This window comes from Erpetoichthys calabaricus, chromosome 10 (assembly GCF_900747795.2).
Source record: "Erpetoichthys calabaricus chromosome 10, fErpCal1.3, whole genome shotgun sequence".
NCBI classification, from domain to species: Eukaryota; Metazoa; Chordata; class Cladistia; order Polypteriformes; family Polypteridae; genus Erpetoichthys; species Erpetoichthys calabaricus.
The window spans coordinates 141,311,273-141,337,400 of NC_041403.2; the positions used below are offsets into that span (position 1 = coordinate 141,311,273).

The 26,128-nt window shown below is 42.9% G+C and overlaps 1 protein-coding gene across 1 annotated transcript in view; it reads left to right on the forward strand.

The window, feature by feature from the left end:
• fer1l4 (fer-1 like family member 4) overlaps positions 1–26,128 on the forward strand; it is a 145,488-nt gene that overhangs the window by 19,891 nt on the left and 99,469 nt on the right. The window contains exon 2 of the mRNA XM_028812007.2: positions 20,891–20,946. Within this exon, the coding sequence (XP_028667840.1) occupies positions 20,891–20,946 (56 nt within the window). The remainder of the gene's footprint in view (positions 1–20,890; positions 20,947–26,128) is intronic.

The window sequence follows — 26,128 nt, forward strand, 5'->3', positions numbered from 1 at the left end:
AAAATCGGAGTCCAACAATTCAGTCTAATTCAGCGATAATATGCAAAACGTCGTTCATGGAGTATTTCGCTTTATGCATTCGCTTCGATCTCTCACCAGATGTCAATGCCATTTTTGGTGTTGTTTGCTCCTCACCGGGAATCTCAGTCAAAACCAATGAAGTTAACTTTCCTTCTAGCAAAGAGAGTCCAACTAGATAGATAGATAGATAGATAGATAGATAGATAGATAGATAGATAGATAGATAGATAGATAGATAGATAGATAGATGCTTTATTAATCCCAAGGGGAAATTCACATACTTCAGCAGCAGCAAATTAACAATATTAAATTAAAGAGTAATAAAAATGCAGGTATAACAGACAATGACTTTGTATAATGTTAACGTTTACTCCCCTGAGTGGAAGTGAAGAGTCGCATAGTTTGGGGGAGGAACGAGCTCCTCAGTCTGTCAGTGGAGCAGGACAGTGACAGCAGTCTGTCGCTGAAGCTGCTCCTCTGTCTGGAGATGATACTGTTCAGTGGATGCAGTGGACTCTCCATGATTGATAGGAGCCTGCTGAGCACCCATCGCTCTACCACAGATGTCCAGCTCCACTCCTACAATAGAGCCTGCCTTCCTTACCAGTTTGTCCAGGAGTGAGGCGTCCTACTTCTTTATGCTGCCTCCCCAGCACACCACGGCATAGAAGAGGGCGCTCACCACAACCGTCTGATAGAACATTTGCAGCATCTTATTACAGATGTTGAAGGACGCCAGCCTTCTAAGGAAGTATAGTCGGCTCTGTCTTCTCTTGCACAGATCATCAGTATTGGCAGTCCAGTCCAATTTATCATCCAGCTGCACAAACTAAAACATAACGGTGGGTTTTTGTCACCGTTTACAGTTGATTACCACCGTCAACCCCTTCTTTTGACAAAAGTCGACATCTGCCCTGAAAGAGTTAACATATTGCTAAAGGCCGATTTAATTCAAGCTGTAATCATCACCCAAGTGGACTTACATTAAAACTTCTGTTAACTTGTGTGAAACAGGACAAATTTTGTTCTCTCTTCACTGCTCTCTGTGAGATTCGCTCTTGGTACACTAAAGCAGTACTCTAGGTTGGCTCTACTGCTAGAACCTGAGACCATTGATAACGAAACCGAGGATGAGCCAAGCAAATCAGAACACACACTCACACAGAGTCAGCAAGAGGTAGATGCAAGTGCCTTGCGCTTTTCCTAAAACTAAACAATAAAGTGTCCAAAGAGCAGTTTTAAAAACCTTATAACCAAGGTGATCAATGTGGAGGGTTAAATCCAATAATAATCCTTTAAAGGGAGGTTAAAATCTAGATAGATAGATAGATAGATAGATAGATAGATAGATAGATAGATAGATAGATAGATAGATAGATAGATAGATAGATAGATACTTTATTAATCCCAAGGGGAAGTTCACATACTCCAGCAGCAGCATACTGTTACAAAAACAATATTAAATTAAAGAATAATAAAAATGCAGGTAAAAACAGACAATAACTTTGTATAATGTTAACGTTTACCCCCCCGGGTGGAATTGAAGAGTCGCATAGTTTGGGGGAGGAACGATCTCCTCAGTCTGTCGCTGAAGCTGCTCCTCTGTCTGGAGATGATACTGTTTAGTGGATGCAGTGGATTCTCCATGATTGACAGGAGTCTGCTCAGCGCCCGTCGCTCTGCCATGTCAAACTGTCCAGCTCCGTGCCTACAATAGAGCCTGCCTTCCTCACCAGTTTGTCCAGGCGTGAAGCGTCCCTCTTCTTTATGCTGCCTCCCCAGCACAACACCACATAGAAGAGGGCGCTCACCACATCTGTCTGATAGAACATCTGCAGCATCTTATTGCAGATGTTGAAGGATGCTAGTCTTCTAAGGAAGTATAGTCAGCTCTGTCCTCTCTTGCACAGAGAATCAGTATTGGCAGTCCAGTCCAATTTATCATCCAGCAGCACTCCCAGGTATTTATAGGTCTGCACCCTCTGCACACAGTCACCTCTGATGATCACGGGGTCCATGAGGTGCCTGGGCCTCCTAAAATCCACCACCAGCTCCTTGGTTTTGCTGGTGTTCAGGTGTAGGTGATTTGAGTTGCACCATTTAACAAATCTAAGGCAGAATACTTCCTTTTAAACCAATCGAGCCACATTGCTTCTTCCTAAAATCTGACGTCTCCTCTTCTTAGCCCTGGTGGGACCCTGCAGCAAGAGAAGATACAGTCCACCTTCAAACCCTGCTTGGGTCCCCACCCAATAGTCTCCCAGCGTATGTCGGGTGCCATGCGGAATGTTGCCTGCCATCCCTTGGCCTTCAATGGGAGTCCACTTGCAGTACACCAGGAGTGACCCCTCTGCCTCACCGCGAGGGTCAGCCCCTCACTCCTCTTCCAGGCTCAGTTTCTTGACTGCCTGCCTACTCTCCTACAGCACCTGTCATTCTCCTTTTAAACTCACTACTTTCTTTCGTTTCCCCCCTCTTTGCACCAATCGGGTGTGCTGCCATCACTTGCTCTTGGTGTAAATGAAGCACTTGACCGACCGATCTACTTGAGCGATCAGTCAAGCACCCCAATTAACCTTGGAGTGGCCCATGCATGTTGACAATTATTTCTTTATGATGCACAGAGCCACAAACCCCTCTCATCACACTCTTAGCATGAAAACTCTCTGCAGGTGTGCATTGACTGGATTGTTATATTGCACTTTTTGCATACGGTAAATAGGAATCATGGGTAAAGATTCCTATTTAAAGGTAATCATAATACTTTAGTTTCATTGAATTTTCAAATTATATTAAGTTTGTCAGCTACTTTGGTAAGATAATAACTAGACCATCATCATCATCATAAGGTATATATTTGGCTGTTTAAGTTTAGACCAATAGGGTTCATAACTGTAGTTTAAGTGATAGTATGATTATGTCAGAATTTCCCTTTTCTCTTTAGGAGATTGTTGAATGCAGCAAATAAATAAAGCTTGCTAATACAGACCAATATTTTCTTGTTTTCTGAAATGTTTTCAGAGACAGTCTTTTAAACAGATGTTGCTATAAGTAATCGACTGCCCCCCCTTGACACTCTCAAATTGTAAATTCTTATTCTTTTGTATTGAAAATCTCTATACTTTGATGTCTCCAGTCCTGTCTCCAAGTTTTTGTGTGTAGGTCTGACAGTCAAAGTCAAAGATGTGTTGGGGTGCCATTTAGCTGGCCCTGTCTGAACCCCAAAAGCTGACAATTTCGCTTTAATTTTTTTTCAAACGTATTGATTGATTTCAGTGTTTTATTTCAGGTAGGCCTATAGCATAACATAATTGGCCAGCACGTATATAATGATAGGTTTCTGGAGGGAAGCGGCATTTAGCAGAGTTACAAATGGAGACACAGCAGAGAGAAGGGCAACCACACTGTTGAAGGGAGAACTTCTCTGAGTGCAGCCGCCAGGTGACATTTTGTCTTATGGTCTTAAGGAATGCCTTGGATGGAAACACTTCATGGGTAGGGATGTAAGAGGGAGGTCATGGTGGATAAGCAAAAAACCAGGGGTGTTCATCAAGTTGGCAGTACGGAGGTCATGTATGGTGAAGGTGATGCCCTGATCTCCATTGCACAGGAGACCCAAAGAGTTTTTGCCCCTTTAAGTATGCAATGAAAAGAACTCAGGACGTCCTAACCCTGGAAGTGGGTCTGGTGATTACCTGACAGTAATTGTGCAGGCAGAAGGAGAGTTGGGGCAAATACATGAGTGATGGAGGATTCAAGGGGGGAGCTTGCTGCTATATACTGAGTGGGCAAGCCAATCCGACCAGGCAGAGAGGCAGCAGGGTTATGTTTTCAGTTTATTCCTTCTTTGCCCAGTTATATCTCTTTTGTATTCTTTTTTTTTTTCCTCATCCTTTTGTTAGCGGGATTGTGGATACTTTGACAGTGCTACTCACTGTCCCAATATTTATTACAAAACTAAGGCAAACCATATTTTTTCGGGCCACTTGGCTCTCGACTCAGTGTTACTTGCAGCATTCTGGTTTGTGCCTTTAACGTTATTAATGGGCCGCCGAGTGGTGAGTACTGCTACCACAGACCTGGATTCAGATCCCACCCTCGAGTTTGCGCCTTCTCCCCGTGTTCACGTCTGTCTTCATTAAGTACTTCATTTTCCTCCTACATGCCAAAGACATGCAAGTCATGTCCACTGAAATCTCTTAAGGTTTTTAATGTGTATATCCAGCAAAGTGGCTTTTGTAGAGAGTTCTGTCTGTGACATCCTGACCTTTAAGTTAAGGCTGAAGACCTCTTCACTGTTGATTTCTAAAACTGTTCCTCCAACACTAAGTCTGAAGTGACCCTTACCCTGACTTACTCTGCTACACATTCTCAAATTCTTTTTCTTTTTACCAAATCTTTTCCAAATCCTTCATAATTGCATTTTTTCCTCTCTCCACATGCAGTACACACTACCCATCAAAAGTCAAGACACATCCAGAAAGGTTCATGTGTTTGGTAGAAATTCCTGCCTTTTTATATCAAGACACCATGACATCTCTCTATCATATAAAAAAATCTTGGGACGAGATGAGACTTTTTCAGAGAGATAATTTCACGTCCCGCGAGACGAGACTTTGTGCCAAGAGATGAACTGAAAACCTAACAGGTCCAAACGGGGGCAGAAATAAAAGACAAACAGTAGAAGAAGGAAAGACAAAAATCTACAGACTATCTATCTATCTATCTATCTATCTATCTATCTATCTATCTATCTATCTATCTATCTATCTATCTATCTATCTATCTATCTATCTATCTATCTATCTATCTATCTATCTATCTATCTATCTATCTGGTAGACAAACTTCTCAAAGCATACAAGACAATGAAGTGCAACATGTCACTCAAGATTCATTTCCTCCACTCACACTTCTTCCCCGCAAATCTCGGTGCTGTCAGTGACAAACACGGTGAAAGGTTTCCCCAGGACATTGCTACGATGGAGAGACGATACTAGGGCAACTGGAATCTGGTAATGCTTGCTGAGTGCTATTGGACACTGCAACGCGATGCACCAGACATTGAATACAAAAGAAAATCAGGAGCAAAACACTTTTAATTCTGTTGAATTTAACCCCTTAACCGCCCTCTGCCGGATATATCCGGCATCGTAGCTTTATTGCTGACGCCTTACTGCCGGAATTATCCGGCACATTTGCCTGTGGTTATGTGAATGCCTGGCGCGTAGTATAACTGACAGTTTGGCGTGGGTATTATTACTACGTTGTATTTCGACAACTCTACGGTTGTATTGGCCGCTCACGTGATGTGATTCGAAAGTGAAAGCTGTGAATATGGCGAAACGTAAACTGACTTCAAGTGAGGTTTTGCAGGCGATTTTGGACAATAATTCTGATCATGATTGTAGCAGTTCTGAAGAAGATTTTAGCGACAATGATGATCAGCAACGTGCGCTGCATGATACTGTGAATGACGGTGCATCGGATGATGGCGATGAGTGGGTGTATCCCCAGCATCTCAACTGGACCGCTGCCCGTTATCTGAGCCAGATATGAAAGATCCAAACCGTGACCGCTTGTTCAAGCTACGTCCTTTGATCGACCATTTATTTGAAACATTTCAGCAGGTATTTCTGCAGGTATTTCAGCAGGTAAATACTGCTTGAATAAATGTAAAGTAAAAAAACGAAAATTGTTCAGATTTCTCCTGGCATGGGGAATATTTAGGGAGTTGGCGGTTAAAAGGTTAATAGCTTATATGAAACATAAACGTGACTAAATACATTATTGTCAGTAAACATATAAATTTATATTTCTCAGAATTCCTATGTGATGCAATAAAACCAAAACTATATTTGTGCATACCCAGTAGGTACCTGTTACAATCAGCAAAAACTTTTCAGGAAGCAAGACTTTTCATAAAAATTGTGGTGCAGTGTTATGAAAGTACAAAAATTCAAAAGTTTTAAAAAACTGATAGTAAAGATCGCATTAGCACTAACAAACGGAAATTAGTACTCGGTGAAATAACGGAACAGAAAAGAGAGATTGTATATATGGACATAGGTGATATGACAGAGCTACTACAAGTTTAATTTCAAAGAAACCAAAAATTGGTCAGGTTTATATTTATGATCGCAGAGAAGCGATGCGACATAGAATCGAAAAAGTTAAATGATTGGACATATTACATATTCTACAGCCAATAATGGATACAAATCCATACGTCCAAAAGTATCGCATTTTACACGAAATTTATCTGAAAAACATAGACACAGAAGTTTTCTTGGATTTCTATATGAATCCAAAAGATCACGCTCATATATATAATACACCAACATGTGATGAATTGTCAGCGATAATAGTTTCAAAAGACGGAGATATCAAAGAGAGAGTTGATATTCGTGTTTATCCAAAAGCACAGCACGATTCGTCGCAAACGGCAGATCTGGGAAATGACTAACATGTAGGGCCTGCACGAGGGTTGGCAAGCGAAGCGAGCCGGGGGCAGAGCCCTCTAATTGATTTAAAAACAAAGCCAAGACATTATTTCTGATTTTCTTAGGTTTCTTTATTTATTTAGTCATGTTTACACAAGAAAACATGAAACTTGCCTTCTCAGTTGCATCTAATAACAGGTAACAGACAGAATGAAATAAAACAGACAAACAGAAATAAGAAAGGTTAAGGTAAGGCAGTCAGATTCTGACTAGTACTTCTTGTAATGACTGGTTTGTAATTTATTAGTTATTTTTGTCTACAAAGCACCGTTTTTCAGTAGCCATTCCTCCAGTGTCCCGAAGGTGAACTCTCTCAGATCATCTTTAATTAGTCAAGTTTACAGATGAATTGGTTATCAGAGAAACCTTTGTAGTTGCATTAGCACTGCTGAAACCTGAATGTGTCCTGCAAAATAAATCCTAATTTTAGTGAAGCAAAAGTAGACTTAAAATGTTATAGTCCCATAAAGTAGGAATATTCACCAGACTTACTCCAGTAGAGAAGCAAAGTGTTTCTCTACCTTGTTACCATACACCACTGCACTGTCCTAGCATGCATGTCTTAGGGATGAGGAAGGAGAATCCATGCAGACGTCGCGAGAAAGCATGAAAGTGGCATTCATTATTTGAGAGGCAGTGATGCCAACTAGGGACGGCACGGTGGCGCAGTGGGTAGCGCTGCTGCCTCGCAGTTGGGAGATCTGGGGACCCGGGTTCGCTTCCCAGGTCCTCCCTGCGTGGAGTTTGCATGTTCTCCGTGTCTGCGTGGGTTTCCTCCGGGCGCTCCGGTTTCCTCCCACAGTCCAAAGACATGCAGGTTAGGTGGATTTGCGATTCTAAATTGGCCCTAGTGTGTGCTTGGTGTGTGGGTGTGTTTGTGTGTATCCTGCGGTGGGTTGGCACCCTGCCCGGGATTGGTTCCTGCCTTGTGCCCTGTGTTGGCTGGGATTGGCTCCAGCAGACCCCCGTGACCCTGTGTTCGGATTCAGTGGGTTGGAAAATGGATGGATGGTGCCAACTAATGTGCCACCATGTCACCTCTCCATGTATAGAGAAGAAATCAATGGTGATTAAGCTTTCATTTGTGTAACTATTGCACAAGGCAGGCCTTTATTATTTTAAAAGTCTAATTTCTCTATCTAAACTTCAAAAATGATTGATTTTATCTGGCCCAGCCCTAGAGACAGAAGCAGATTATGCAGAGTAAACAAATCTTTAAATACTTTTAACCACCCTTTTGTTTGAGACCTCACGCCTCCAGATCAAAGAAGCTTGCTGAGGTTTAGCTAAAAAGTTTTGCTCAATATTTACTTGATATCTTGCATATAATAAGGTGCCAATACATTCTGCATTATCCTCAGAAGTGTGATTGCATTTATTTTACTGCTACACCCATACAATATCCTCTTTCAAAGGCTCACAGTCCCTCACTGAGAGTGTCTTTGACACAAACACTGGAACTAAACTCAGAATAAGCACTCCTGTCTACAGCTCCACTTCCTAGCAGAGCTACCCAAATGTCTCTTTACTTGACTTCAGTCGTCCCTTCAGCTCTACCACCTGCACTTCAGAACATGCCCTCCAAACATGTTCAGGCCTGGCAAATACTTGGATGGGAGACCATCTAGGAAAAGCTTGGGTTGCTGCAACAAGAGGTGTTGGTGAGACCAGCAGGGGGCGCATACCCTGTGGTCTGAGTGTGGCTCGAAATGCCCCAGTGCAGTGAATGGAAACAATGAGATTCTCAAATTGGAAATTCTTACTCTTTTGTATTCAAAATCTCTATACTTTGTTTAAGCTGAGACCAATAGGGTTCATAACTGTAGTTTAAGTGATAATATGAGTAAGTGAGAATTGCCTTTGTATTCATTAGGAGAATGTTAAATGCAGTAAATAACTAAATCCATCCATCCATTTTCCAACCCGCTGAATCCGAACACAGGGTCACAGGTGTCTGCTGGAGCCAATCCCAGCCAACACAGGGCACAAGGCAGGAACCAATCCCGGGCAGGGTGCCAACCCACCACAGGACACACACCAAGCACACACCATGCACACACTAGGGCCAATTTAGAATCGCCAATCCACCTAACCTGCATGTCTTTGGACTGTGGGAGGAAACCCACGCAGACACGGGGAGAACATGCAAACTCCACGCAGGGAGGACCCGGGAAGCGAACCCAGGTCCCCAGGTCTCCCAACTGCGAGGCAGCAATGCTACCCACTGCGCCACCGTGCCGCTAAATAAATAAATCAAACTTGCTAATACAGATCAATGTTTTCTTGCTTTCAGAGACAGTCTTTTAAACAGATGTTACTTTAAGTAATCGACCGCCCCCCTTGACATTCTGAAATTGTAAATTCTTATTCTTTTGTATTGAAAATCTCTATACTTTGTTTAAGTAGAAACCTATAGAGTTCATAACTGTAGTTTAAGTGATAATTGATTATGTGAGAATTTCCTTTTTCTCTTTAGGAGAATGTTGAAAGTGGAAAATAAATAAATAAATCAATCAAACTCACTAATACAGACCAATGTTTTCAGAGAGAGTCTTTATAAACAGATGTTGCTATAAGTAATCGATCGCCCCCCCCTTGACATTCTCAAATTGTAAATTCACTCTTTTGTATTGAAAATCTCTATACCTTGATGTCCCTTGTCCCGTCTCCAGGTTTTTGTGTGCAGGTCTGACAGTCAAAGTCAAAGATGTATTGGGGTGCCATTTACAACTGCCCTGAAAAATGCCCTGCTGAACCCCAAGAACTGACAATTTCACATATTGATTAGTAGCGGTCAGGTGCCACTAAGATTCACACCGTCAATGTGACGGTGATTTATTTATTTTAGTGGAGGAGATCCCAGGGATGCCCCCAGCCTTGGATCAACCCACACACACTCACAACAGAGACCAAATAAAGCACACTGGAAACATTAAACAATTAAGAATATAATGAAATTAAATGAACTAAATGAAAACAATAATACCACCCCTGACCCCTTCGGCGATATTACATTTAACATATAAATACAAACACTAGACAGCAAAGTCCATGGAATAACCAAACCGGATGAAATGAAAGATGACGAGATTAAGTCCAGTGATCTGTATGTTGAAAGGGAAGGGAAAACACAGTCCTACTGGTAGTTGCTGAAAGGATGAATGCGGATGGATGGTTCCAGGAGTGCTCTTTTTCTAGCGGGAAAGCCAATTAAAGACCAGAATTAAGACCAGATTAAAGACCAGAACATAATTGGCCAGCACATATATAGTGACTGCGGTGGGTTGGCACCCTGCCTTGTGCCCTGTGTTGGCTGGGATTGGCTCCAGCAGACTCCTGTGACCCTGTGTTCAGATTCAGCGGGTTGGAAAATGGATGGACATATATAGTGATAGGTTTCTGGAGGGAAGCAGCATTTAGCAAAGTTACAAATGGAGACACAGCAGAGAGAAGGGCAGCCACACTGCTGAAGGGAGAACTTCTGTGAGTGCAGCCGCCAGGTGACATTTTGTCTTACGGTCTTAAGGAATGCCTCAGATGGAAACACTTCATGAGTACGGATGTAAGATGGAGGCCATGGTGGATAAGCAAAAAGCCAGGGGCATTCCATCAAGTTGACAGTACAGAGCTCATGTATGGTAAAGGTGAGGCCCTCCATTGCACAGGAGACACAAACAGTTTTTGCCCCTTTAAATATGCAATGAGAAGAACTCAGAACATCCTAACCCTGGATGCCAATGCCCCAGTTCAGTGAATGGGAAAACTGTGCTGTAAAAATGGCAATGTGTTTGGATGAGATGTAATACCAAGGTCCTGACTGTAGGATCTTTCATTGTCATTCCAATATCATGCAGAAATTAAATTTGGTACTCAGGCCCCGGTAATTAAACAGTGCACACAATAACCCCATAAAAAATTTCATAATAAAAAATACCCGATAAGTAGCCCCTTAAAACCATAAACTTGTAACGGCTGATTCACTCTCCCTAACCGGCAGATACACCACCAAGACCCGTGGTCTGGCAAGCTGAGGACATTAGACCAGACAAGCCGTACTTCTTCCAAATAAACTTCCCCAATCGACGATCAAAGATAAGCCAAAAGACAAGCAATATGTAAAATAATAAAGCGAGTATATAGATTAAAGACCAGAAGTACACATGACCATCATCATCAAATTTTTCCATGAGAACCCTGAATACAATGAGGACTGACTGAGGTCATTTATGTGAAGTAGAATGGCTAGAGGGGTCTGGGCGGTCTCGTGGCCTCAGAACCCCTGCAGATTTTATTTCTTTTCTCCAGCCATCTGGAGTTTTTTTGTTTGTTTTTTTTGTCCTCCCTGGCCATCGGACCTTACTTTTATTCTATGTTAATTAGTGTTCCTTAATTTTAATTATTTATTTTGTCTTTTCTCTCTTTCTTCGTCATGTAAAGCACTTTGAGCTACATCATTTGTATGAAAATGTGCTATAGAAATAAATGTTGTTGTTGTTGTATATATATTAATAAAAAAAATAAATGAAACTAAACTCCAAACAATATATATATATATATATATATATATATACAGTGGTGTGAAAAACTATTTGCCCCCTTCCTGATTTCTTATTCTTTTGCATGTTTGTCACACAAAATGTTTCTGATCATCAAACACATTTAACCATTAGTCAAATATAACACAAGTAAACACAAAATGCAGTTTTTAAATGATGGTTTTTATTATTTAGGGAGAAAAAAAATCCAAACCTACATGGCCCTGTGTGAAAAAGTAATTGCCCCCTTGTTAAAAAATAACCTAACTGTGGTGTATCACACCTGAGTTCAATTTCCGTAGCCACCCCCAGGCCTGATTACTGCCACACCTGTTTCAATCAAGAAATCACTTAAATAGGAGCTGCCTGACACAGAGAAGTAGACCAAAAGCACCTCAAAAGCTAGACATCATGCCAAGATCCAAAGAAATTCAGGAACAAATGAGAACAGAAGTAATTGAGATCTATCAGTCTGGTAAAGGTTATAAAGTCATTTCTACAGCTTTGGGACTCCAGCGAACCACAGTGAGAGCCATTATCCACAAATGGCAAAAACATGGAACAGTGGTGAACCTTCCCAGGAGTGGCCGGCCGACCAAAATTACCCCAAGAGCGCAGAGACGACTCATCCGAGAGGTCACAAAAGACCCCAGGACAACGTCTAAAGAACTGCAGGCCTCACTTGCCTCAATTAAGGTCAGTGTTCACGACTCCACCATAAGAAAGAGACTGGGCAAAAACGGCCTGCATGGCAGATGTCCAAGACGCAAACCACTGTTAAGCAAAAAGAACATTAGGGCTCATCTCAATTTTGCTAAGAAACATCTCAATGATTGCCAAGACTTTTGGGAAAATACCTTGTGGACTGATGAGACAAAAGTAGAACTTTTTGGAAGGCAAATGTCCCGTTACATCTGGCGTAAAAAGAACACAGCATTTCAGAAAAAGAACATCATACCAACAGAAAAATATGGTGGTGGTAGTGTGATGGTCTGGGGTTGTTTTGCTGCTTCAGGACCTGGAAGGCTTGCTGTGATAGATGGAACCATGAATTCTACTGTCTACCAAAAAATCCTGAAGGAGAATGTCCGGCCATCTGTTCATCAACTCATGCTGAAGCGATCTTGGGTGCTGCAACAGGACAATGACCCAAAACACACCAGCAAATCCACCTCTGAATGGCTGAAGAAAAACAAACTGAAGACTTTGGAGTGGCCTAGTCAAAGTCCTGACCTGAATCCAATTGAGATGCTATGGCATGACCTTAAAAAGGCGGTTCATGCTAGAAAACCCTCAAATAAAGCTGAATTACAACAATTTTGCAAAGATGAGTGGGCCAAAATTCCTCCAGAGCGCTGTAAAAGACTCATTGCAAGTTATCGCAAACGCTTGATTGCAGTTATTGCTGCTAAGGGTGGCCCAACCAGTTATTAGGTTCAGGGGGCAATTACTTTTTCACACAGGGCCATGTAGGTTTGGATTTTTTTCTCTCCCTAAATAATAAAAACCACCATTTACAAACTGCATTTTGTGTTTACTTGTGTTATATTTGACTAATGGTTAAATGTGTTTGATGATCAGAAACATTTTGTGTGACAAACATGCAAAAGAATAAGAAATCAGGAAGGGGGCAAATAGTTTTTCACACCACTGTATACACACTATATCACACCCCAACTAGACCCGGCATAACACTCAACCCCAAAAGTGATCGGCGGAATCTAATAATAAAAAGGTGCATCAAAAAGTTAATATACAACACAAACCCTTCGTTGACCCCACTCTGAACATGAAATTAATGAGAAGCACAGAAAACCCGAAACGCACATAAAGGTCCAGAAGCTTAAACGGAAAATGAATAACGTTTGTGAACCTGGTTTACCTGGAAAAAGTGTCCTACGGTAATTAAATATGGATGAAAAAGATGGCTTGCTCCTCTCCCCAAACAACAAGAAACAGTCTCACCGTGCTTATTCTCGGTACGTTGGCGTAGTCCAAAACCCCGGGGTTTTGCGTTGCAAAGGTGAAGTTGTCAGGTATTGGAAGTAGCAAGAAGAATAAGGTGTAAATGATGTGGATCACTGCTTTCTCCTGGCTCTTCAAGGAATTGGCGGCATAGCAGAATAGAATTACTTTTTGACCTCCTGTTTAAATAGTGAATATCACGGATGCAGGTGATGAGATTGACAGGACAACTTATCATGAGGGACCACGGTTCCATGGTTTTATCCTTCCCTTTTGTTTCCATTTACTTAGACACACAAAGACCATGTTAACAGGACAACGCTACGAAAGACGCGACTCAGCACATTACATTTAAGACGAAATTAATCACCGCTACAAACTTGGTGATAAAGGCATCACAGATAAACACAATAAAATAGAATGCAATAACATAAATACATAACATAAAGATAAGTATAGGTAAAAGAATACTATTGCAGTATGCCCTGTGCTTAGCAGCAAGTAATAAAGGTAGCAGCGAATTGTTTAGTTCATGGGACCACTGAAACAAAGTGCAAAGTGCAGTATAAGTCGCACAGAGTGTACAGTCAGTTTTAGCGATGTTGTGTTCATTAGTCTAATGGCATCCGAGAAGAAGCTGTTCCTCAGCCTGGTAGTGCCGGCCCAAGAGCTATGCAATCTCCTGCCTGACGGGATGGAGGCAAACAGTCCATATGTAGGATGAGTGACATCTTCCATGATGAAGGAGGCTTTACTTCTGCAGCTGCTGATGTAAATGTCCTCAGTACTGGGTAGGCTGCTGCCGATGATCTGCCGTGCAGACTTAACCACTTATGGACTTATGGGCCGAGCAACTACTCTACCACACCGTAATACAGGAAGGGAGGATGCTCTCTACCACCCATCTGTAAAAGGAGGTCAGAATAGAGGGGCACAGACCAGCCTGCTTCAGCTTCCTCAAGAAGTAGAGGCGTTGGTGGGCTTTCTTTATCAGACAGACGGTATTGTTGCTCCAAGAGATATAATATGCACCCCCCAGGTATTTGAAGCTGGTGACAAGTTCAACCTCTTCTCCATTGATATAAAGGGGTAGAGGAGGGAGATTACCAGTCCTCTGAAAGTCCATAATCATTTCCTTAGCTTTTTTTTGACATTGATGCTAAGGTTGTTGTCCTTCCTTACACCAGGCCACCAGGTTATCCACTTCCATCATTATTAGTGACAAGTCCTGTCACTGCTGTGTCATCTGAAAATTTCACTGTGTAATTGTTCATATAGTGAGATATGCAGTCATAGATCTGCAGAGCATTCAGTAGGGGGCCAAAATGCATCCTTGTGGGGGGAGCTGGTGTTGAGAATGATGGTAGAAGATGTAATGCCATGGATTCTGACTGACTGAGGCCTGTTTGATGGAAAATCCAAAATCCGTCTGCAAACTACTGAGTTTAATCCATGTAGTGACAGTTTATTCACCAGCATTTGGGGGAAAGTTGGTGTTAAAGGCAGAGCTAAAATCCAGGAAAAGTAATCTGACGGTGGTCATAAAAAAATCCATGGGCATCCATCGTAAAGAGTAGGGGATATCCTAATGTCCAGGCTGAACTTTCCTCCGTGGCCTGGTCATTCTGCCCACCTAATCATTCCCTGTCTCTAATTGGCTATCTGTTTAACTTCTTCACTACCTAACAGCTCATGTGTGGTGAGTGTAGTGGCACAAAAATGTCTGCCGTTGCATCATCCAGGTGGGTGCTGCACATTAGTGATGGCTGAAGTGGCTCCTCACTCGCTGTAAAAAGTGCTCTGAATAGCGAGAAAAGTGCTAGATAAATGTAAAGAGTTAGTATTATTAGTAGTAGTAGATGTTGCATGGATTTTAATGTTAAAAGGGGCCTTTCCACATGACAAGTGACCTCTGTACACTCGGATGCTTTACGGAGTTGCAATGCTGGCTATTTAAAACTGAGCAACACATTATACATGTGTGTCCAATGAGTGCAGCAACATGTCCACAGATGGAAGATGGACATTACTGTGTGTACGACTGATCTGCTGAGACACTAATACCGTATATACTCACGGATAAGTTCTCCCATGGATAAGTCAGGACTTGATTTTACCGTATAATTTCTGGTATTTTATAATGTCGGTTGTATAAGTCGAATGCGGAAAACTCACGCTATTGGTCCAGGGGATTATGCTATGCTAACGGCCACCTGAGAGAGTAACCATGGAGCACACGGCCTTTTTCTCTATGTATTGTGCCTTTGTGACCACACAGTAATAGCTGAACTATTCCGGAGCAACGTTTGCACTGATTTGTGTTTTTTGTATCTCACACCCTCATACACCTTTATCGTAAGAGCATCCCTTATCTGCGATGGAGCCTTCGATAAGAAGGAAATATGAAGCTGGTTTTAAATAAAATGTCATTGAAGTCGTGAAAGAAATTGGTGAGTGCGCTGCTGCATCAAATTTGATGCGTTTGAGAAAGTGATGCGAGATTGGAGGAGGCAAGAAGAGTGTCGCATTTTTGAGCAGGCGTATAAGTCGGGGTCTGATTTTATGATCGATTTTTTCAGGTTTCAAGACCCGACTTATATGTGAGTATATACAGTGCATCCGGAAAGTATTCACAGCGCATCACTTTTTCCACATTTTGTTATGTTACAGCCTTATTCCAAAATGGATTAAATTCATTTTTTTCCTCAGAATTCTACACACAACACCCCATAATGACAACGTGAAAAAAGTTTACTTGAGGTTTTTGCAAATTTATTAAAAATAAAAAAATTGAGAAAGAACATGTACATAAGTATTCACAGCCTTTGCCGTGAAGCTCGAAATTGAGCTCAGGTGCATCCTGTTTCCCCTGATCATCCTTGAGATGTTTCTGCAGCTTCATTGGAGTCCACCTGTGGTAAATTCAGTTGACTGGACATGATTTGGAAAGGCACACACCTGTCTATATAAGGTCCCACAGTTGACAGTTCATGTCAGAGCACAAACCAAGCATGAAGTCAAAGGAATTGTCTGTAGACCTCCGAGAGAGGATTGTCTCGAGGCACAAATCTGGGGAAGGTTACCGAAAAATTTCTGCGGCTTTGAAGGTCCCAATGAGCACAGTGGCCTCCATCATCCGTAAGTGGAAGAAGTTCGAAACCACCAGGACTCTTCCTAGAGCTGGCCGGCCACCTAAACTGAGCGATCGGGGGGAGAAGGGCCTTAGTCAGGGAGGTGACCAAGAACCCGATGGTCACTCTGTCAGAGCTCCAGAGGTCCTCTGTGGAGAGAGGAGAACCTTCCAGAAGGACAACCATCTCTGCAGCAATCCACCAATCAGGCCTGTATGGTAGAGTGGCCAGACGGAAGCCACTCCTTAGTAAAAGGCACATGGCAGCCCGCCTGGAGTTTGCCAAAAGGCACCTGAAGGACTCTCAGACCACGAAAAAGAAAATTCTCTGGTCTGATGAGACAAAGATTGAACTCTTTGGTGTGAATGCCAGGCGTCACGTTTGGAGGAAACCTGGCACCATCCCTACAATGAAGCATGGTGGTGGCAGCATCATGCTGTGGGGGTGTCTTTCAGCGGCAGGAACTGGGAGACTAGTCAGGATAAAGGGAAAGATGACTGCAGCAATGTACAGAGACATCCTGGATGAAAACCTGCTCCAGAGCGCTCTTGACCTCAGACTGGGGCGACGGTTCATCTTTCAACAGGACAACGACCCTAAGCACACAGCCAAGATATCAAAGGAGTGGCTTCAGGACAACTCTGTGAATGTCCTTGAGTGGCCCAGCCAGAGCCCAGACTTGAATCCGATTGAACATCTCTGGAGAGATCTTAAAATGGCTGTGCACCGACGTTTCCCATCCAACCTGATGGAGCTTGAGAGGTGCTGCAAAGAGGAATGGGCGAAACTGGCCAAGGATAGGTGTGCCAAGCTTGTGGCATCATATTCAATAAGACTTGAGGCTGTAATTGCTGCCAAAGGTGCATCGACAAAGTATTGAGCAAAGGCTGTGAATACTTATGTACATGTGATTTCTCAGTTTTTTTATTTTTAATAAATTTGCAAAAACCTCAAGTAAACTTTTTTCATGTTGTCATTATGGGGTGTTGTGTGCAGAATTCTGAGGAAAAAAATGAATTTAATCCATTTTGGAATAAGGTTGTAACATCACAAAATGTGGAAAAAGTGATGTGCTGTGAATACTTTCTGGATGCACTGTATGGTAGACAGAAGTGCTAATAAACAGTACAGTGCTACTACAGCTTTCACTACTCTTGATGCATGATGCAGCCATCTTGGATTTTGAGGTTGGGTTGGTGAAGCTGTTCTAACTTTTTGAGTAGGAAGTCCGACTTGTAACATTTTACTGGGAACTTGGAAATTCCAGCTTCCCAGGTCAAATGGAACACAGCAATGCTGTAGCGATGGTAAGAAAACAGTGACATCCACATCCAAAACAACTCGGAAACCCGTAAGACCCGTAAGACATAATTATTATTCAGAACTGTACTGTTGAACGTGAAACATTTGTATTAATGCCAAATTTCTCCCCATATCAACAAACTCCTAAATATATAAGAAAATAATAATATGCTGAAGACTGTGGTGGGCTGGCACCCTAGCAGGATTTGTTCCTGCCTTGCACCCTGTGTTGGCTGGGATTGGCTCCAGCAGACCCCCGTGACCCTGTGTTAGGATATAGCTGGTTGGATAATGACTGACTGGCTGGCTAATATGATGAAGATAAGTTAAAAAAAAAAGCTTGAGGTTCCCAAAACTATCTGGTAGCTTAAATCAATGTTTCTTAAACTATGGGTCACAACCCAAATTGGGTCAGAGAAGTGTCACTGCTGGGCGATTGGGCCACACAATTGTGTAGCAAAATTAGCCGAGTTCATCCAAGTGTGAATTCCATGTTGAGTGACATGCCACCCGCTATTTAATGTTTGATTTATTGTGGTAGTATGGGCAATGACGCTGAAGACTGATTTTGTTTCTTGCTGTTGACAGAGGAGTCACATCTCTTGTGTGATAAATGTTGGGGCGCCAAGCTGGTCATCCCAGTTTACATCAAACAAAAAATAGAACAAAAAAGTACAAGTGCTCAATGGCACAGAGGCAGTGAAAAAAACAGAAAACAAAAAGGTAGCCAAAATACAGTCTTTACGTTCCACTTCTTTGAGGTAGGCCAATCGCGAAGGACCTCCGTCCAATGCTGTGCTCTACTCACGGAGAGATGCCTCCTTCTGTCAGCCCTGTGACTTATAGGCAGGAGACCAGGAGAGGTGGAATCAGGTGCCCTCAGTGGGGGTCTCCTCAGTGCTGTGGAGGGAATAGAATAGGACGTAATTAGCGACGGTGGCCCCTCCTGGCCTGGCATCATATCACATCCCTTAGAGGAGCCCTGAGGGTGATTCTCAGATGCACTTGCAGGACACAGGAAAATTTATTAGGTATTCTCCATTCCCCATCTTACAATGAAAATGAGAAAACTGAAAGGAAAGGGAGAGAGGTGGGACTGACACAGACAATCTCGTGAGGTGAAGCGTGAAGATGCTAGATTCAAAGGTTGAAATGAAAAGGACAGCTGTGAGACCAGGATGTGATGATTTCCAGGGTGTTATGAAAGGTGAGTGAATTGGAAGGGAGAATGTGATGCCGGGAGCATCGACTTTAACTGGGCTTGGCACTTCACCCGCACAGCACGAAGACCGAAATGATCTGTCCGAACTGAAGGTAATGATCGCCGCAATGGCCACCAACATAAAGGAGCTCAAGAAAGATATAAAGAAAGAAATAAATGATATAAGGAGAAGTGATATAAATGCAAGACCTAGACAAACAAGAAGCTGCTGCAGGATATTAAAGACCAGGAGGAACACAAATTCAGGAAAATGCGTCTAAATTTGAGAATAAACTGAGAGCACGTGCCACTCTCAGTTAAGCAAATGAATGTAACTGTATATATGAGTGAAAAGTAACGAGACTGATTTTATTTTTTTATTCAAAATCGGACGACTCCACAGGCTCGGAATATTTTTATTTTTTGAAGTAACATCCATCACATTTAATACATTTTTATTTTACAACATTTCAAAAACAATTCAAAGACAAGTAACAGGCTGTTTTGTGACATCCCTTTTAGCGATGTGGCCGTGGCGTTTTTCACTTCTCCCGTGTAGTTGATTTTTCAGTTGTTGTTTCGTTACCGCTCTTCCTAAGCTTAGTGCAGTATTCAATCACACACCTCTGCTGTTCGCTCACAGGAACATCTTCTTCATCCTCCATGACAACACGCCCAAAGTGCCTCCACTCACTATGATTGAACGCTGAAGAATATGGCGATCCAACTGCAGGTTCACACACGTCGATGTATGCCGTTCACAAACACCTGCACAGCATCTCCATGTCTTGCTCCCTGAAAGAGAAACAGGGCCAGTCTCATTCCTTATCAGTCATATATCATATCATATATCAGTCATATCAGTATCATTCTCCACGGCAGTCTTGAATGCTAAATGTAGCTTCAGTGCCCATAAACAACTACTCGGTGCCACATCGTGTGTTCACCGTTGCAGGATACGTTGAGTCTAAATCAGTAACTGAGTTGCAAAGAAGACTCATTTTTAATTTTTACGTGTCTTGATGAGGAAGAAGTCATTGTTGTCCCATTATTGTAAGGTGGTGTGATAAATGTCCATCATTTGCTACTGTGAAGGATGTGTTTGTTAGCCAACTGAGAACTCTAAGCACACCAAGAAATACGAAAAGGTTAAGAACAAGCAGTAGACATTCAGCACACGGTCAGTCAGTAGTGTTAGCAGGTGCAGAGTGGATTGTGTGCCACTTGTGTGCCAAGCTTGTTCCTCTCACCCATATAAAGTACAGTATAAATAGTGCATACATTTTTTAGGAGTGATTTTGCTTGCCTTTCTGTTTTAACGCTATCTTGTGTAATATTATGATCTGCAAAATCATGTGTGATTTATGATTTCACCATATTGACAAAATATCTAATCAGCCCAGCAAATCAGAAGAATAAAATTGTGGAATGGGAGCGCCAATTTTGAAATTTCCAACATTATTTTTGTTGTACAGAAGCCAATGCCTTTCTTTTTCTACTGGCCACCTGGTCACACAATTTGCACCTCGTGAAACACCGAGCCCTGCTCGCTGTCTGTAGCCGCACCGCTCCTCTTCAGGTTCAGTTTCTATGCTTTGTAAGAGGAGTGCTGAAACAAAGCAGGCCTCGAGTCCCTCAAATCCAGAATGTTCATTTGTTTTATTAATGGAAGGTGTACAGGTCACCACGCCACTATGAAGAGTGCTGCTGATCCTTGGCCTGCAGGACTGAGTCTTTAGCCCTCCAGGACTGGAATTGTCCACAGTGAAGTTGTAAAGGGGACTTCTGTCAAGGGTGGCAAACTGATGAGAAGGAGATCATAACTAAGTTAATGAGTAAAACCCTGGACAAGAGGACTTGTGATGCTCGGGTTGTTTCTTAATAAAGCAGATGATTAAATTGATCATTTTGCTGCTGAGCGGGGCTGAACTGTGGCTTACTGTATGTGCTGCGAGATTCACCAACCTTGAACTGCTAGTGGAGGCTCATTGTTCCATTAGCTTGCAGTGCACTGGAGGATTTTGTTTTTTAGTAGACGGTGACAAGACAAAGCAAAAACCACCAGAGAAATCAAGTGAGTGGCAGGCTAATGAAGAGATGTTTTATTTTTTGCAGTTCATTGTTCTCTCAGAAAATAATCTGTTTCTTTTCTATCGACATGAGCAAACACTGAGCTGCAAGCTTTCACGTCTCTTCTCTCGCATTCTGATGGCTCTTTATCTTCCAATTTCAGGGTTCACCCACAAAACCAAGATGCTGGCATGTGAATACGAGGCCATCTTCAATGAGGTGAGTGGCCCTGCAGTTGAATTCATTTCATTGTGTTCTTCTACAGTGCACTTCTACGTAGAGGCACACCATACAGCATGTCAGGTTATATAGCGCCCTGATGTACGAAGTACAAGTCACAGGAGGTTCTGCTCAAGCTTTATAACACACTGGTGAGGCCTCATCTGGAGTACTGGGTGCGGTTTTGGTCTCCAGGCTACAAAAAGGACATAGCAGCACTAGAAATGGTCCAGAGAAGAGCAACTTGGCTGAATAAAGGACTACAGGGGATGAGTTATGAGGAAAGATTAAAAGAGCTGAGCCTTTAGAGTTTAAGCAAAAGAAGATTAAGAGGTGACATGATTGGAGTGTTTAAAATTATGAAGGCAATTAGTCCAGTGGATCAAGTTACTGCAAAATGAGTCAATCAAGAATGCAGGGACACAGATGGAAAGTTGTCACGGGTAAATTTCACACAAACATTAGAAAGTTTTTCTTTACACAGAGAACGATAGACACTTGTTTTTTTTTAGAAGAAATAAGTGGATGGGCTGAAAGGCCTGTTCTCGTCTAGATTGTTCTAATGTTCTAATTATGTATTCCACTAAAGTTACATTCTAGTTAAAATAGAGCATTACATGGAACAAAACACAAAGCTTAACACAGAATACAATTTAAAACATAAACAGAAAGAAGATACTGTATATGTACTGTGGACCACCAGGCTGGCACTGCCGCCTCAACCCAACACAGAGAGGCATGGGACACAAGTTCAAGGCACAAACGTTGTTTTTTATTTTCTTTTTACCTCGTGGGAAACGCCTTCCCCTATTTCCCACAAGTACAGCACAGTTCCTAGCACAAACACAATTCTCGTCCTCCTCTTCCTCCCGACTCTGGCTCCCTGAGTAGTGGTTGCTGGCTCCTTTTATAAGGCACTTGGAAGTGCTCCAGGTGCTTGATGACTTATTTCCGGCAGCACTTCCGGGTGTGGCAGAAGAACTTCCCAAAAAGACTCAGCAGATTCTTCTGCAGCACCCCCTGGTGGCGCCAACAGGGCTGCACCAAACTCCAACTCCCATAGAGCCCTGCTGGAGTCAAAGAACAATAAAGCTAAATAAAGGGGTGTTTACGCTCTGGCCATGCTTGCTCCCTGGTCCTCCCAATGTGAACCACCTGGTGACACCCTACAGTATAATTCTACATTCCTTCATTACCAAAATGCTCATTTCTTGTTCATGGACCAGAGTGCAGCGGCAATGGACGCAAGGCAGCAACCAACTCAGTATGAGAGACCAGTCGATTGCAGGCCATTCTTAACCTGCCGTTACACCACATGAGTTTTCAAGCAATTCCCAGCCACAGGCGCCATTTACATCATCTTATCATGTTGTTCACAGCTGCTCATTTGACCGCCAGTCATGTACTGTGACTTCCCCGGTGACTCAGGCCATCTCCACACTACTACTTTTTCATTTAAAAATGGCATTTTCAAATGAAAGTTATCTGTACATCGCATCAGTTTTGTAAAGCAACTCCATCCACACAAAAACAGCCGAAAATGTGTATGACGTAGATGTTCGCTGGCACTGGGCATGTGCACATCGTCAGAAAAATCTTTGGGAAGCCATGGGATTTAACGCAAAACTCTAACCTATAAATTATTTGCCTTTTACACATGCATGAAGCATTCACCCCATTCTACACTTCAAATATGAATTCTGTCCATTACAGTGATGAAATGGAGTTGTCATCTGCCTGCTGGAGGAGGCAGTGGTAAGCTTTGAGACCGACCTGCTATCAGCAGTAAATCTTAAACAAGCAGACGTTTCATATCACTATAATTAACGCTTCACCCTTTTCTGAGCGATACCGCTACAAGTCCCCACGCATTGGTGATGTAGTTGATGCAGATAGCAGGTCAACCCTAAACCGCCCTCTGACCCCTTCCTGCAATATTGATAGATTAAATTATATAATTAAAATAATATCAACAAAATGACACAGAGCAACAGACAGAGTGGAAAACTATGAAGTTGTTAAGTCGATTATATAAAAACACACAAACATAAATGGCAGCAAACAGACCAACATATACAGTCCACAAAACACCAAAGGAAAAACTTGTCGACCCCAGGCAATGCACAAAGTCCACACAGTTCTGTCACTTCAATAATGAAACTGTAGTCCTTTTTTCCTCTTTCTCTTTTTAGCAGAGTCTCCCAAACACGTTAACCCAGAAAAAGAAAGATAGCTTTCAGCTCACCCAATCTAAACCCTCTTGTCTGTCCAGTCTGCTTCTTTATACAGCTCAATAGTCTTCGAGGTGGCCTCCTCCAAAATGGAAAGGGCTTCCACCTTTAAGTGAGGTGATCCCCTCTCAGGCCGTGGATAGACGATGTTTGTATTCTCCACCACAAAGATTCTGCTCAATCTCGTTCTTCCCTCTCCTGCCTTTTCGTGCTCCCTTTCAACTGTAAATTAGAATCCATTGGAAATTACTGGAACATACCATAGCCCACAAAGGTCCTTCTTATAGGTGTCTGCCCAATGGTCCTGGTGTTTCCCTCCACTTTACTACAGTTGCTTGGGCGTTGATGGGGTTTACATTGAGGATGATACAGAGGGACAACATGATGGGGCAGTGCTACATCACGACTTTGTATAATGAAGATAATCCCAAGGAGCTTTATGAAACAGCACTATGCCATATTAACTAATTAATATATTTATATATACTGCTCAAAAAAATTAAAGGAACACTTTTTAATCCGACTATAGCGTTAAGTCAATGAAACTTCTGGGCTATTGATCTGGTCAGTTAAGTAACAGAGGGGGTTGTTAATCAGTTTCAGGTGCATTAGAGGGGCAACAATGAGATGCCCCCCAAAACAGGAATGAATGGTTTAACAGGTGGAGGCCACTGACATGTTTCCCTCCTCATCTGTTTTGTCACTCGTTTTGCATTTGGCTGCGGTCACTGTCACTACTGGTAGCATGAGGCGATACCTGGACCCTACAGAGGTGGCACAGGTAGTCCAACTTCCCCAGGATGGCACATTAATACGTGCCATTGCCAGAATGTTTGTTGTGTCTCAGCACAGTCTCAAGGGCATGGAGGAGATTCCAGGAGACAGGCAGTTACTCTAGGAGAGCTGGACAGGGCCGTAGAAGGTCCTTAACCCATCAGCAGGACCCACCGGTATCTGCTCCTTTGGTCAAGGAGGAACAGGATGAGCACTACCAGAGCCCTACAAAATGACCTCCAGCAGGTAGGCCACTGGTGTGATTGCCTCTGACCAAACAATCAGAAACAGACTTCATGAGGGTGGCCTGAGGGCCTGACGTCCTCTAGTGGGCCCTGTGCTCAATGCCCAGCACCATGGAGCTCAATTGGCATTTGCCATAGAATATCAGAATTGGCAGGTCCACCACTGGCACCTTGTGCTTTTCACAGATGAGAGCAGGTTCACCCTGAGCACATGTGACAGACGGGAAAGGGTCTGGAGAAGCCGTGGAGAACGTTATGCTTCCTGTAACATCGTTTAGCATGACCGGTTTGGTGGTGGGTCAGTGATGGTCTGGGGAGGCATATCCATGGAGGGACACACAGACCTCTACAGGCTTGGCAACGGCACCTTGAATACCATTAGGTATCAGGATGAAATCCTTGGACTCATTGTCAGACCCTATGCTGGTGAAGTGGGTCCTGGGTTTGTCCTGGTGCACGACAATGCCCAGCCTCATGTGGCGAGAGTATGCAGGCAGTTCCTGGAGGATGAAGGAACTGACACCATTGACTGGCCCCCACACTCGCCTGACCTAAATTCAGTAGAACACCTCTGAGACATTATGTTTCAGTTCATCCGACACCGCCAGGTTGCACCTCACACCGTCCAGGAGCTCAGTGATGCACTGGTCCAGATCTGAGAGGTGATCCCCGAGGACGCCATCCGTCATCTCATTAGGATGTTGTCAGGCATGCATACAAACACGTGGGGCACATACAAACTACTGAGTATGATTTGGAGTTGCTGCAATGAAATTTCAGCAAAATGGACTCGCCTGCCACCGCATCATTTTTTTCACTGTGATTTTCGGGGTGTCTTTGAATTCAGTCCTCTGTAGGTTGATCATCTTCATTTCCATCAAACGATGTGCCATCCTTTCGTTCCTAACACATTACCCGGTCCATATCAGTAGAGATATCCAGTAGGATTTTTTTCCCCGTTGAGGTCTGATGTATTGTCAAAGTGTTCCTTTAATTTTTTTGAGCAGTTATATATTATATATATATATATATATATATATATATATATATGGAAGAGAAGGTCTGTGATACGGTTTGCATATTTGCAATTGGAGATCCACAAAGGGAGAAAAAACGAATCACGTATCATAAAGTCTAAGCATTATCCTCTGATGAAGACCCCTGATAGGGGTTGAAAGCTCAGGAATAAAACAATTTTATGATACGTGATTCGTTTTTTCTCCCTTTGTGGATCTCCAACTGCAATATATATAGTAGCAGATAGAGGCTTTGTCCACCTCTTGAACCCTCAGGTACCACACCAGACACTGGATAAAAGTCCAAGATTCTTTTATTTTCTTGTACTGTGCACAAAGCACCCTCCACTCCACACTCATATAAATACAATAAACTCTCTTATAAATCAATACAATCCTCCACTCCCAGACACTTCGCCCTCCTACCTCCCAGCTCAGCTCAGTGTCTGGGCTTTCCCACAGTCCTTTTATATGCCCTGACCCGGAAGTGGTTCCTGGCCGAACCCACAAGTCCTTATTCTATCCGGGTCAGGGTAAACAGTCCTTTCTTCAGCCTGGGAGCACGTCGTTCCTTCCTGTCACGTGACTATGACGTACTCCCGGGTTATAGGGCACACAAGAGCCCACTAGCCCCCCTACAGCGACTCCCGGTGGCCCCCAAGGTATCCAGCAGGGCTGTGTATACAAACTACAAAGTCCATGAGGCCCTGCTGGAACTCGGGGCACCATCATGCTGTCCGGAGGGCTCCTCCTAGCGGCCTGGGGGTGGCGACCGGAGTCTGTAGCCGGTCGTCCATCACAATATATATATATATATCCTTTCGGGTTGGTTTCAATGCTTTAGCCATTGGGAATACTCCATCTATGCTGAATTCATCATTGAATACTGAAGGCTGCCAATAAATGACAAATGCCA